At 37.0% G+C, this 13,703-nt stretch overlaps 1 protein-coding gene across 8 annotated transcripts in view; it reads right to left on the bottom strand.

Annotated features, from left to right (window-relative positions):
- The window catches only part of tcf4 (transcription factor 4), a 243,221-nt gene that overhangs the window by 125,774 nt on the left and 103,744 nt on the right, over window positions 1-13,703 (bottom strand). For all 8 annotated transcript variants that reach the window (XM_084934628.1, XM_084934630.1, XM_084934631.1 and 5 more), the window contains one exon: window positions 9,737-9,795. In XM_084934628.1, coding sequence (XP_084790754.1) covers window positions 9,737-9,795 — 59 coding nt within the window. The remainder of the gene's footprint in view (window positions 1-9,736; window positions 9,796-13,703) is intronic.

Raw genomic sequence — 13,703 nt, 5'->3', positions numbered from 1 at the left:
ATTCAAGTCACTGAACCAGACCTCTAGATTGTGTTTATAGCATTGGTGAATTTTAGAACATTTTAATGCTGTTGTATGACAGAAACAATAGCATGCTGTGTTTTTAATTGTAAAAAAGTTTATCTTATTAAGGACCTGTCAGCAGGTATCTGTGTATGTGATGCACATGTACAGTTTACCTTACTAACCAAGCTTGCTAGCGTAAATTGATATGTTATCATTGACTCTCTTTTATAAATATGACCATTTCTGAAAATAAAATAAATACATAAATATGGTTGTGGCCGGAATGCTAATGTTAAGGCTTCAAGACAGGAGTTCACAAACCACTGGCTGATGTCAAGCTGCTACATCCATCTTTTATATACAGTCTATGCTGGCAGCAGACAACCACATGACACCTTCCCCTCCATCTTTTTTTCTTTCTCAAAATCCATCTCCTTCTTATTTCTGCCACAGTACAACTATGATAGCAAAGAAACGCTGGACTTTTACAGCTGTATTACTGATAGATCAGGTCACTGACACTGGCTATTTTCAACTACTGACGTAAAGCTGCGATGTGAAAGTTCTTTGGGAACATTTTTGTGACTGAAACTTGCCAGCAAATTTGATTACTGTCTACGACAATTTTAGGGACATGAGAGAAAGTGAGAGAAAATGCTCCCCCACAAAGCTTAACACAAACACAAAGAAGGATCAGGAAATGGTAACATTGGTAAAAAGACATTATCTTTGTGTCACTCAGGCTTCAGATGCCTGACCTGCTGTGAACTTTATATGAGAAGATAGCTTGATACTGCACTGATGATCTGAAATGACCACATGTAACATTTACTTTCTTGACTGCACCCATAAACACCTCTCACATCGATGATCAAACACCGCCACACAACCACTCAACCACTCAACTTATTAAAACTCAAGTGGATACGCTGAAAAGCAGCGCATCAAAGGGTTCTTTGTGTTTTTAAACCTCAAAGATCTGTACGTTTGAAAGAGATCGAAGAGACAAAAACAGAGTGAAAGATGACAAATGAGTTATGCCAAGTTTCTCTCTTTCTAGTCTCTGACCCATCAGGCGCAAAAATGTTTGCCCTAAAGTGCTCACGAGTTTAGCTGATTGAGGATATTAGCGGTAAACAAGGAAGCCGAGGGGAATGACACACCTGCTGTTCTTCTGCAGGTAAATGTAACTCAATATAGCCCACAGCACAGATCCATCTATAAAAATGACGTCGCTATGTTATGTTGCAGATACAGTATCTGCATGTGTATTTAATAGAGTAAATCTAGGTTTATTCAGACTGAAAATTTGTATATAAGTGCATGTGTGTGCACCTTGTTTAATAGGAAAATGCAGCTTCCAAGTGGCTCCCAAAACTTGCAGAGCTTCAAAAACGGAGGCTTCAGCACTTTTCACTGACTGATGTGTGAGTGTTTGTATATAGGAAGGGTTAAAGGCTTTTTTTTCATGTTGCATTCCAGCAGAACCTCACATCCACACTGCTGCTGCCTCAGCGCTCGCTGCCGGCCCAGGACTAACCTGCTGATCTGTGAGGCGATAAGTGGATGACAGGCATGCTTTGGTGTGGCTGAGAGAAAAACTGTGTGCGTGTGTGTGTGTGTGTGTAAGCAGTCGACATAGTGGCTTTGGCTTGAATGAACGACAGAATGAAGAAGAAGGGAAAAATTTCAGATGGGGAGGAAACTGATGAAAAACCCCAAACAAGATAAGAAGATATAAAGAGTGCGAGACGGGATGAGAGACACGTAAAAAAGTGATGGCAGAAGATCATCTACTCCCATCCCTTCATCCAGATGAGGAGGGGTTTTCTGCTTATGTAGACAGAATTCCCCTTTAGATAGCAGCTATAAGAAAGTCATGTAGTGTGTTTGTGCGGGTGTGTGCTGGCTATATATTATACTGCCAATGAGGGTGTTTCCACTGTGGTTATGGGAGTCCAGGTGATACTCTCAGCAGCAGTGAAACCACAGAAATCCCCATAAAACCAGAGAAGAACAAACAATGTGCTTTTCTTGGCCATAGCAGTGGAAGTTAACAAAAAGGTGTATCCTCAGGCTAGCAGTAAAGGAACTATCTGGAGAATATTAGTCTTAAAGTCTTAAAGGGTTCATCTTCTAGGAAGAAGGCAAAAGATAAGTGGATTTAGTTTGAACTTAATATTTCTTTTAACTACCAAGAGAAATGCATAATTATTGGGTTTTACCTCTTGGTGATTAAACATATTAATGGAACGATTGGGAGACCAGCTTGGTAAAGCTAAAACTTGATCAAAAACTCCAGAACAGCTACCATGCAGCAATGCAGCTTAATATAATGTTCCATAACCATAAAAGTTGAAAAGATTTCTTGGAAGCTTGAACTTTAACCCAGTGTTTTCTCTATTCCATTAAACTTGTTACAATTTGCACACTGTATAAATGTAGCATTATATGAAGTAATATGAAGTAAATAATAAAAAAATGTCTGTTCCCAATATCCCATGTAATCCAACAACATTCTCATTCTCTCTCCATCCTGGTGTTTGGAGTATTTATGCTACCTTCTGTCAGCAGACTCTGGGTTTTGGAGGGTGTTTGGATGATTGTAAGGGAGCACAGCTCACTGTTGTGATGTCGGGCTCTTACACTGGCATCAAACCATGTTTCCCATCCCCCAGCACCCATTTACAGCTTGGTGAGAGTCACAATGAGCCTGTCAGGTTCCACGTTCAAAGTGGATGCAAGCAGTCACTAAGGAGAAAAAGCACTCGTGCAGAAAATAAACACTGGAAACTACTGTCGATGGACCATTGATGGTACCAGCCATCGCTTTGTGGAACGCAACCTGATTGGGTAACCAAAACTAGTTGACCCTAAAACCTAAAACCCAACTATAACATAGACGATCACACTATATAAATGTAAACTAATATCAGTGAATTATCACATATTCAAAATAGTATTGCACATACTTTTTTTATTTATTAAAAGCACATTTGTGCATCATATTAAAGTTAAAAGGGATTCATTAAGCTCATTTCCAGCTCCACTTTTTTGGACCAAAAAATAAACCATCTTTGCATAATTTGCAATTCAAAATAATACTTCTCAATCTTATTCTGGGCAGCCCTTCAGTTTATCCTGTCTGCAAAATATCATTTTTAGAACCGCCCCCTTTAAGCCAACTTTACTCTGATTGGCTTCCCCTCAAAAACACAAGGGTAGCTCATCCGATTAGGAATATTGATCTCTTCACATTTTCCAAATTCATCCAGTGGGCTGGATTGAAATCGTTGCTGGGTTATTTCTGGCCTCTGGGCCTTATATTTAAAACCTCTGGCTTAAACCATCTGATATAAATATCAATCTGTTCATAATGATCTGGCCAAACTTGACATTTACATTTCGCCCCAACAATTGGTCCAGAATGAAATGAGTTAAAAATAAGACGAAACATAGTCCACAGCGGATGAATCCTACAGCTTCCCAAATGTCGCAATTGTTATTAATTGTATCAATTATTAAACATAAAAGGTGAAAGCATTAAAGCATCCAAACTCCAGTGGCTCTGTGCCCCACACGCTTAAGAAGGACTACAACAGCTGAGAGTGCTCCACTTACTTTTCATGAATCCAAACATCTGGTTATTTATTTTTCAATCCCTTTTTCTTCTAGTTTACTACAAGATTATTTATTATTTCCAGCCCTCTTAATCACTGACCAATTCTCTCTTTTTTAAATTCAGCTATGATTACATCATTGACTAGTGTAAAATAATCCATTTTCCCAAAGAGAAATTACTTTACATGAGCACAATGTCAAACTGAATAATAGATTTCAAATGAAATGGCAGTCCAGTATGATCATCGAGTGTTTTGGAACTCAGACAGAGGAAATTGGCAGAGACAAAATTATTATGTCTAAATTTAAAACTTCCACAATAACTGCAGCCAAAAATGTGGAACCAAAACCTAAATTAACTCAAAACTCCAACGGAAGAAATCTATTTGGTTTGGTCTGAGACTGGCGAAATAAACTGGGGTCATTGGAAATCTTCCTGCTGTTAGTGTGTGAGCTCATCCTCCCCTCTAAGTGTTTTTTCTCTCTCTCTCTCTTTCTCTTTCACTAACAGCCGAGGATGAAGCCAGAGGATTTTGGACTTCAGCCCAGCATGTAAATTTATCTGCCATTTCCAAACAATTTCCATCAGGAGCCATTCAGACTGTGTAGCAGGACAATTTGACAGCAGCCCAGTAGGAAAATGGCCAGTGAGGCAGTAATGTTTCATTTATTTCATATTTTTGTCCTCTACGGTTTGCTGTAGCCTCGTACAAAGGCCACAGCTGGATATAAGAGGTGGTTAGAAATAAAAGATCAGCGAGGCGGTGATAAATGGAGTAATGGATGGATGGAAAGATGGATACATGGATGAATCAAAGGCTGATCAAGTTAACAAATCAACTGTTAGATGAACAAATGAGTACAAATGGATGGATTTATAAAAAAAACAGTGCTTAGGACAAAAAAGGAAAAAAGTGGAGGGAGCAGACAGTCAATAGATGGTCAGCTTATATTTGTAAAATAAACAACTAAACAAATCACGTAACGAGGAGGTATCTATAAACGTATGGATCCACCACCAAGGACTGATTGCGAAACGCTTCAAATGTCCGTCAGAGAAAACCAGCATATGAATTAATACACTTCCCAATGATTGAATGAATGCATGAATAAATAAAACTTTCAAATGTCATTGTTGAATCAAAAAGACCTCATCAGTCGTTATCAGTCCCATAAATAGCTCCATCAGGTGGGGCATTCTGTGTAGTAGCAGAGCGTTATCACCTCATTTGATGAAGGATGTTCCTCGCTGCTGAATGGAAGTAGCAATCCTCGCAAGACTAGAGGGCGAGAGGAAGCTTAATCCACTCAACAAGAGTTTAAGTCTTGTATTTTTGGATTTAACGTTACGTTAAAAGGTTTCTTTCAATTTCATGAGCTATTTTGGTTAACTTTAGGCAGCAAGTTTATGCAGTTAAATTTAGCCATGAAAGGTAAAGGTTAGAAAGGATTATAACTTGGGTTTAAATGCCTCCTGTGAGAAAAGAAGTACATATTACAGTTATTAATCTGTATGTCTCTCTGCTCATCACTGATTAAAATGGATAGTAACAGCTTACTGTGCTGGCCTACTGGTAATATGAATGATTAAAACAAGTCTATACTGAGCAAATCAGCTGGTAAACTGATGAATGACTAAATAAAACAAAGGAAGAAATAAAGTCTCAGGGGGCAAACGGCACCTTTATTTGATTCCACCTGCATGACAAATATTCCAGTGCCTACAACTGGCACATTTTAGCATGATGGAGAAACTGGTATTATGTGTCCTCATGAAAGATCAAAAGGCAGGAAGGCCTTTCAAAAGTCCTTCAGATGCCACATTTGGATTTTTGCTTGTCTTTACTGTCCATCACTTTGCTTTCTGAGTTCTCTCCATTCACAAGGATCGACATTAACGGTTGCCCAGTTGCCCCAGGCAACCAGATTTGGACCACTGTCAATCACTTTGTTTGGTCTGATCGGCCCTGCTGGCAGTCGCTTTTCCTGTTATTAAACAGATTCTCTGTGTCCACATCATCCCGAAACACAAGGTCTAGATGATGTGGACATGACATTGATCACAACATCTCTAGAATGCAATTATAAATATTATAACATTATGACAATTATTATTATATGAGATTCAAGGTCATCATTGAATCAATGTCACGATTTTAAATAAGAGCATGAGTCCTTGTTTAATTTCATTTTATTTTATTATTTATTTACTTGCTATCTGGGCTCTTTAGGAATTTAAAAGGCAGGCTCAATCCTATTTCTCCCTAGAAGGGATTTTGGTGGTGCTATCTCAGTTTTGCTTGTTAGCATGCCAACACTTACTAAATAACATAAAAGTTAGTGCTATTTCATCATAAACACTTGAACACCATGTATAAACAGAGCGTGCACAGTGATGTTAATACAACAGGTGCTGTTGATTTTTTGTTTGTGTAATCAATGTCTGGACCCGTACTTTATATATTTTTATGTCCATGCACGTAGATGTCTGTAAGGATCTCTGTGAACAGGTCTGGGATGACCCAACTTTCCTTTTGCAAATTATTACTAAGAGTTATGGTTATAACTCAGACACCAGACAGCAGTTTTCGCAGTGGAAGACCTTTCAGTGTCCAAGACCAAAGAAGGGAAGATTGGTCAGCAGTGTAACTATGAACATGCTCCTTGTTTTCTCTGAAAGTTTTTCTCTTGCACATTCTTTCACGGGGGTCAGATTCTCAATGCTGAATTCTGTTGTAATATTCTAAGTGAGAACATTTGGTGCAAACAACCTGAGCTGTGGTGTGATCACAGTCGGGTGCCCCTTCATTGCAGAGTATGCATGACAGAGAGTACTTTGGCCACACCAACACAACCATCACTTTGTCTTCTTTATTCTGAAATTTAATTTAAAGGATAACTATTTTGACTCAGTCGGGTGTTGCAGATGGTACTTGACTTGCTCACAAAACAGGACCTTCAGGGATGGTTTCAAGTATTGCAAGGGTGGTAAAAGGAATCTATTGCTGTACAAAGAGGCTACTTACAAGAAGATGAAGGGCAAATTAAGATCAGGAAAGATGACATACAAACTAAACTGTTTTAGATGGGTATGAAAAGGTCTAACTGATAACGTGACATTTTTACCTGATGACGGTCCTTGAGAAAGTCTGGTGATCACCCAAGTCATTAAAGTTTACCATCTGGGAACCATGAATATCTGCATCAAGCTTTTTATCAGTGATATGTAGCAATATTTCAGTAGCGCAAAGATTAACATGCTGGTGGTGCTAAAAGTCAAGTGGCCAGCAAAATGGACAGACTTCAACTGCATCATTTCACTTTGCAATGAAATAATGACAAGCTAGCAGATGAACATACAGACCAGCAATCGCCAAAGGCAAGATTAAAATTAATTAGACCACAATTTCTAATGTAGTGCCAAAACCTACAGTAACGCTAAAAATATTATGATATTGAAGAGTCACACATCAACTTAAGGAAGTGGATTAATCAGAAACTTGTGTACATTTGAACTACATAGAAATTAAATAATATAATCAAATTCTCCACTGTTATCCGCCAGCTTTTATCAGATCTGAAAGTCAAACTTCTTGATATGCAAAAGGAAATTTTTCACATACAGTATTTCATAGATTCATAATAACCTGTAACACCTTTTAGTGCAACTTTGATATTTTTAATCTAGGAAACGCACTTCTTTGATAAGCTTTAATTAAAGATCATTGAGACGAAAAGAAAAATAAATCTGTAATATCAGATTCCACACGTCCAACAACCTGTGCAGGAATGAAACGTATGTGATTTTTTTTTTATCTGGTGGTCATCAAAATACAGCGAGCACATCAAGCCTCTCTGTTTAATCAAATGCCAACATCTGTATGTCTCTGTTAATTATCAACGTGTATCTTTTCACTGATGCATATGGTCCATGAGAACGGAGCAGGAAGATTACAGTGCAGATTCAAAATGTAGTAAAAGTCGTCACAACACCTGGTGCTACCGTTGGTGATACATCTTTCTTTGAAAACAGTTGTCCTTAAAGTTAAAATTAATAACTATTTGTTTAATGAAGTTGGGAATAGTTAGATAAAGTTATACATCTCTATTAAAATTATACAAAAAAATATGTAACAGCTGTTGTTTATTGTAGTCACGAGGGTGATTGACACATAGCAAACAGAGTATTCTATAGCTTTCATTATGTGGACTTTAAATGACAGCACATGAATATATGCATGGATATTAAGTTGCAGATGAAGGTTCCCAACTTTTCAGAGAGTGATTGGTAGCTGTTGCACAATAATAACTATCTGAATGAAATAAATTATGCAAGAAACAGCGTCTACGATCAGCCAACAAGTCAAAGACGACTTTGCAAATTTGCATGAATCCTCTTTACGGGAACAACAAATGGACATGAGTTTAAACAAACTGTTTGACAATTGGGAAAAAAAATGTTAAATGTTAGAGTTAGCTAACATGTAGCAGTGCACAGCCACACTAGCCAACAGCTCATAGGAGAGTGAACTTACATTAACAAGAAAAACATAAATGCTATATGGACATGAAAACTCCACTGGTAAGATTATGTTATTCTTTGTCTGATGGGAGGTTACTCTTTTACACCTTTGTAAGATAAAAAAAATGTGTGCACAATCAATAGCAATACAAAGAAATCATACCTTCAAAACCTTAAGCAGTACTTTGACATATAATATATTACATTGTTTTTAAAAAGCCATCTTGTACTTGAGGATATTTTTATTCTGTGATTGTGACTTGGGTTGATTGGTTAACCTTGTTCATCACATAAACCCATGTGTTTGGATGTCAGTGACCAAAAAAACATGACTTTAAAATAGCCATTGTAAATAGCTAATAAATGATTATAAATACTTAATTATACAATTTCAACTATAACTGTATAATTATTCCATGTTAATAAACAATTAATTGATGTCATTGTTTATTAACTAGTTTATAGACCACTGGACTCTTTCTGATGTTTGCTGAAATTCTGAAGCTGAAGTTTATAAAAATTATCATAGTAGTTATAAATGTTATGAATATTTTTAATTAATTAAAATATTTATACTATTTATATCATAAATATTATTATGAAGCATTATAGCGATTAAGATGTAATATTTGATTTAAGGAAACGTAAGACTAGGCAGGGTGGAGGTACTTGTGTAAATCAAAAGTTTTAACGACTACTTTAGTGGTTTATGTTCGCTTTTTAATTTTGTTAGCACCTTTTCTCTGCTTTTACTTTCTCTGGATTTTTGGTTTGGCTTAGGCACAGAGAGTGTTTGAGCAGGTTTAAGAGCAACACAGTGGTTGGTATAAGTGCACAAAAACAAACACAAACTAACGACATAAACATACATTTTAACATTACTAATTATTTGAAAAAAATTAATACATTAAAATAACTATTTACAAAAAATAATCATCTATCAGCTTGCCATTTATTAACAATGGTTATTACAAAATGTTTAATGATGGTTACAAAACTATGGTGATGTCAACTTCCTCCTCTTTTTACAGCATAAGTGACTGAGATCAAAAGTCACATCCAACTCCAAAAAGTCACTTTAGAACACTAGGTTTAGGTTGTGCTCACTTTTCAACACTGGCATTTAAACCCCTCATTTGCATATTCTAATCCCCCCCCCCCCCTTTTTTTTTTTTTTTTGTTTAGGGCCACATTAGAACAATCCTCTATAATCTTTATTATCCAGTGGGTAGGACATGTGGGCAAAAAGGCATAAGGTGGGTACTGGCGACATGCTACATGTTATTCTGGAGACATTTACCAAAAGCACCAATGGCTTTAGTGCACTTTAGGTCTCTCCTTCAGGCCACGTTCCACAGTTAATAGGCAAAAGTCCACAACCACAAGTAAAGATTTAGGTGCTTAAACCTCTCGTCTCTAGAGCTGAACATCCTCTACTGCTGATACCAAATCAAACTCAGAGTTTGCTCTGCTTTGCCTATATATATTTACTGCTTTGTCTCAATCAAAAAACAAAAAACAAGCAATAAAGATGACTGAAACTGACACACTGGTTGAATAAAAGAAGACATTTACATTGGGACTGACCTGATGGCAGTGTGGGTTGGACTCTCTGCCATATGAGTACAAACTCCTCTCTGTTTTACCTGGAAGAGGAAGAAGAAAGGGCAGTTAGGCAGTTAGCAAAAGCAATCAGCTTAACAAAGACTGATCTTTATAACTACCGGAAGGAAAAAAACAATTACTGGTGTGGAAATTATTCAGCTTTAACAAATCAATCAACTCAAAAGACATGTTCACACAATAACACTACACAGCGTCGGTACAATCAGGTCCAGGCAAAGTTGCCCTTTGTCACATGCTCTCACCATCACCAACAATAGGGACATATTTCCCCGGAACATCAAAAGTAGGGATGGGTACCGGTATCCGGTGCCATGATGGCACCGGTTCTGACATAAATGGTAGTAACCAGACCGAAAAGCAGCGCACATTTTGGTGCTTTATTTCGGTGCTTTATTTCGGTGCTTTTTTTTCTTGAGCTGTGATACACTTTAGATTCTAGCCAATCATTTTACGTTTCCGAGGATAGTAGGCGGGCCCAGGTACGTACGTTCTTTTAGAGCACAGCTACAGATTAAAAATGCCCAAGGCTAAGCGGTCAAAAGTCTGGCTGTACTTCACAGCAAAATATGCAAACTCAGCAGCCTGCAACAAGTGCTTTAAGGTGATACTGTGATACTGTCAAAGGAGGTAACACCTCAAATCCGATGAAACACCTGGCGACGCATAGCGTTTTTTTTAAAAGCCGAGAAATGCGCCGTATTTGATAGCTTGCTGTGAGACCTCACACCGTGCACATCTACTGCGGGTGTGGTGCCTGTTATCGGACCCGGAGTTAGCAACATCCCCCAAAAACCCGAAGAGGAGAGTCCTGGCCCCTAGCCCTGCCAGTGCAGCAGAAATGATGACGGATGATGATTCAAGCAGCAGCCGTTCTTCTCTGCGTGAGTAGCTTAATGTTGTTCGTGTGTAATTTACGTTGAGTAGGCTAACCACGTTATTACATTAATGCATGTAAGGTGAACTAGCAAACATCATCATAGCTACATGCGGCTGTCTTCTTGTTTGATGGCAGATACTCCCTTCACCCTGGCCAAAAAGGCTAAAATGACCAAAGAAAAAGTGGAAAACAGTTAAACATGAGAGGTTTTTGGACAAAGTTTGTGTTTTTTCCATTGTTTAAGCACTGCTTCCAGCCAAGAGTGATACCATATATGCCCCATAGCTGCAGAAAAGGCTAACATTGTTATCTTTTTACAAAAAAAACAGCTGAACATGAGAGGTTTTTGGACCAATTTTGTGTTCTCCATTCTTTAAGCACCGGTTTGAGCACCGTTTAAGCACCGGCAGCATTTCAAAAGTACCGGTTTGGCACCGGTATCGGATAAAACCTAAACGATACCCATCCCTAATCAAAAGTGTGCTATAGTTTTTCATCTATTAATTTAAAGGATAATTCATTCACAAGGAGCCACAGAAAAAAGAACTTTTTGTAGAAACAGCCAAAGCCAGTTTTCCTGATCACAGACAGTATGTGTGCTCTGTATGTTTTCTGCTCGCTGATCTCTCTGCACAACAAAACGTACATCTGCTATGCCTGCAATGCATAGATCCGCATACAGAAAGGCAAGGGCTTTGTGCCACAAAAACAAAATCAACGCTTTCATTCTCCACTTTCTTTTAGGTGTAGATTTAGTTTCTTTGCATGTCCAGACAAAACAAACTGTGAGAAAAAAAAAATTGAGTGTTCAGCTGAACAGAAAAATTAAAAAGCAACCTGCCTCACGGAGAAAACTGAACTCTCCTAGTGAATTTACGAGTAAAGATGTATATAGTACATCGCCAACTCTAATGGTTTGCCATATATGGTATTATTCTGCTCTTTCCCATCTTTGTCCCTTTGGACAGTGATGTTCCATAGAGACTAATTAGTGCACTCGGTAGGCAACCAATTCTACTGAAGAAAATAGTCAATTCTTGAGCAGTTGCATACTACTGTGTTCAGGCTATGCAGACTATTTTCTGCATTCCATTGTGGGATTTTTGAAGGCAGCAAATAATGGATGAATTTTACACTTAGAGTTCAGTCTCCAAAGTTATTGACAAAGATATGATTTTGGGAAAAAATAAGCATTTCTAAATGACTTTACAGTAAGTATCAACCAACAGCCACCAGGCAACTTGGAAGGAAGCTGAAAACCAAGACTCTGTAATCAGCATATAGAACTGCAGTATGGGATTTGGTGACACAAATACATTCAAAATCATGGTTTATGTACATTTTCTAGAAAATGAAGATAATCCAGTTTCACTGGTCCATTGTGTGTGAATTTTTTCACCATTTTGCTTCCACACTATATCTCCCCCACAAACTAGTGGAAAAGTCACATTTTGTTGTATATGTGTGTCCACTTTGTCTTTTGAACATTTAAATATTTGTCTTGATGCAAGTGCTTATCTAGGAATTTTTATCTGTTACTTAAACATTTTTACATGTAAGCAGTGTTTCACAATTGGAAAGAAAAAAGATTTAACACTACATACGTGTAATTATTGTTTTCCCAAAATAAGGATTTTTCCCTCAAAGAACACTAAATTTCCACTTAAGCAGTTAGAGAAGATTTATATTCATATTGTATTATAGCATTCAGAGAAATATTTATAGAACATTTTATTTCTTCAAAATTGTAAAAAAAAATATAAATATACATATATACATACATACATACATACATACATACATACATACATATATATATATATATATATATATATATATATATATATATATATACATATATATATATACATATATATACATATATATATATACATATATATATATATATATACATATATATACATATATATATATATATATATATACTTCACATTTCAAATTAATGAAGTTACAAAAAGAGATATATTGATAAAAATACATTGATTCTAATGTGCCAGCAAAATGCTAATTTTGAACCTGGCTTTAAAGAATCTGCAGTTTTCTGTTCTACAAATTGGTTCACGCTTAGGGTTTACATAGTGAAATTTTGGAAAACATGTAATACAAAATAATAACGCTCTTAATTTGAATAACCAGCCAGAGAAATTCAACCTGTCTCTGCTTAACCTGGCAACAGCCTACTGCTACTGCAATCCTACATTAAAGGACATTTCCATCAAAGATGTTGGAACCACACTGTGAAGATTTAACAAAGCCCTGTAGGAAAAGTTGCATACTACAAAATTTAGGGTTTGTGCGATTAATTTAGCATGTAATATTGTGCCAAATGTATGACATAATTCTCCATGATTATCACTTAATATTAAAGCTCCATTTATTGAAAGTTGTGGCTAAACTCCAACATTCAACATATCTCTTGAAAACCTTGCAAGGCATCATGTTCATGTAACTCTCTTCAAGAACTCAAATTTCTTGGTTAAAGTTTTACTGCAAAACTCTTTTTATTTTCCTTTAATTTCATTTATAAACAGTACAGAAACTATGATTTCTGTTCCTGTTGTTGGACTTGAAGGTCCTTAAAGCCCAAGGCAACATCTGATGTAAGAAGAAAACAACACCCTCACCTACCCATTAGTTTTTATAGAACATCTTCGGTCAAACGTGTTGAAACATGTTTGATTGAAATCAGACATCAGAGCTCTTTAAATGCAGGCCAAGGATTGATCAGTACACGACAAGAAGGTGAAGCCTCTTTGGCAGATAACTGACCATCACTTTAATACACAAACTGAGCGTGCCTGGCTGTGAAAAAGGTGTCTGATGAATTTCGAAAAATGCACCGCTGCGTGTAGACAACAAAGCTAATTTCCTCTCCAGCTTCTGAACAGGCTTTCCTCCCCTCTGAGCTGCGGGACCACTCCGGTGCCTATTTTTTACCACGCAGACCTTCTTTTTGGATAAAACCTTAAATCTTGAGCCAGTCTAAATATCAAACCACAGTTAGTGTGTAATTACATTCTGCTGTCAGTG

Source organism: Perissodus microlepis, chromosome 7, assembly GCF_051167445.1.
Source record: "Perissodus microlepis isolate ML-2025 ecotype Zambia chromosome 7, ASM5116744v1, whole genome shotgun sequence".
NCBI lineage: Eukaryota > Metazoa > Chordata > Actinopteri > Cichliformes > Cichlidae > Perissodus > Perissodus microlepis.
Note: the sequence above shows the minus strand (reverse complement) of the source record. Positions and strands in the feature narration are given on the sequence as shown.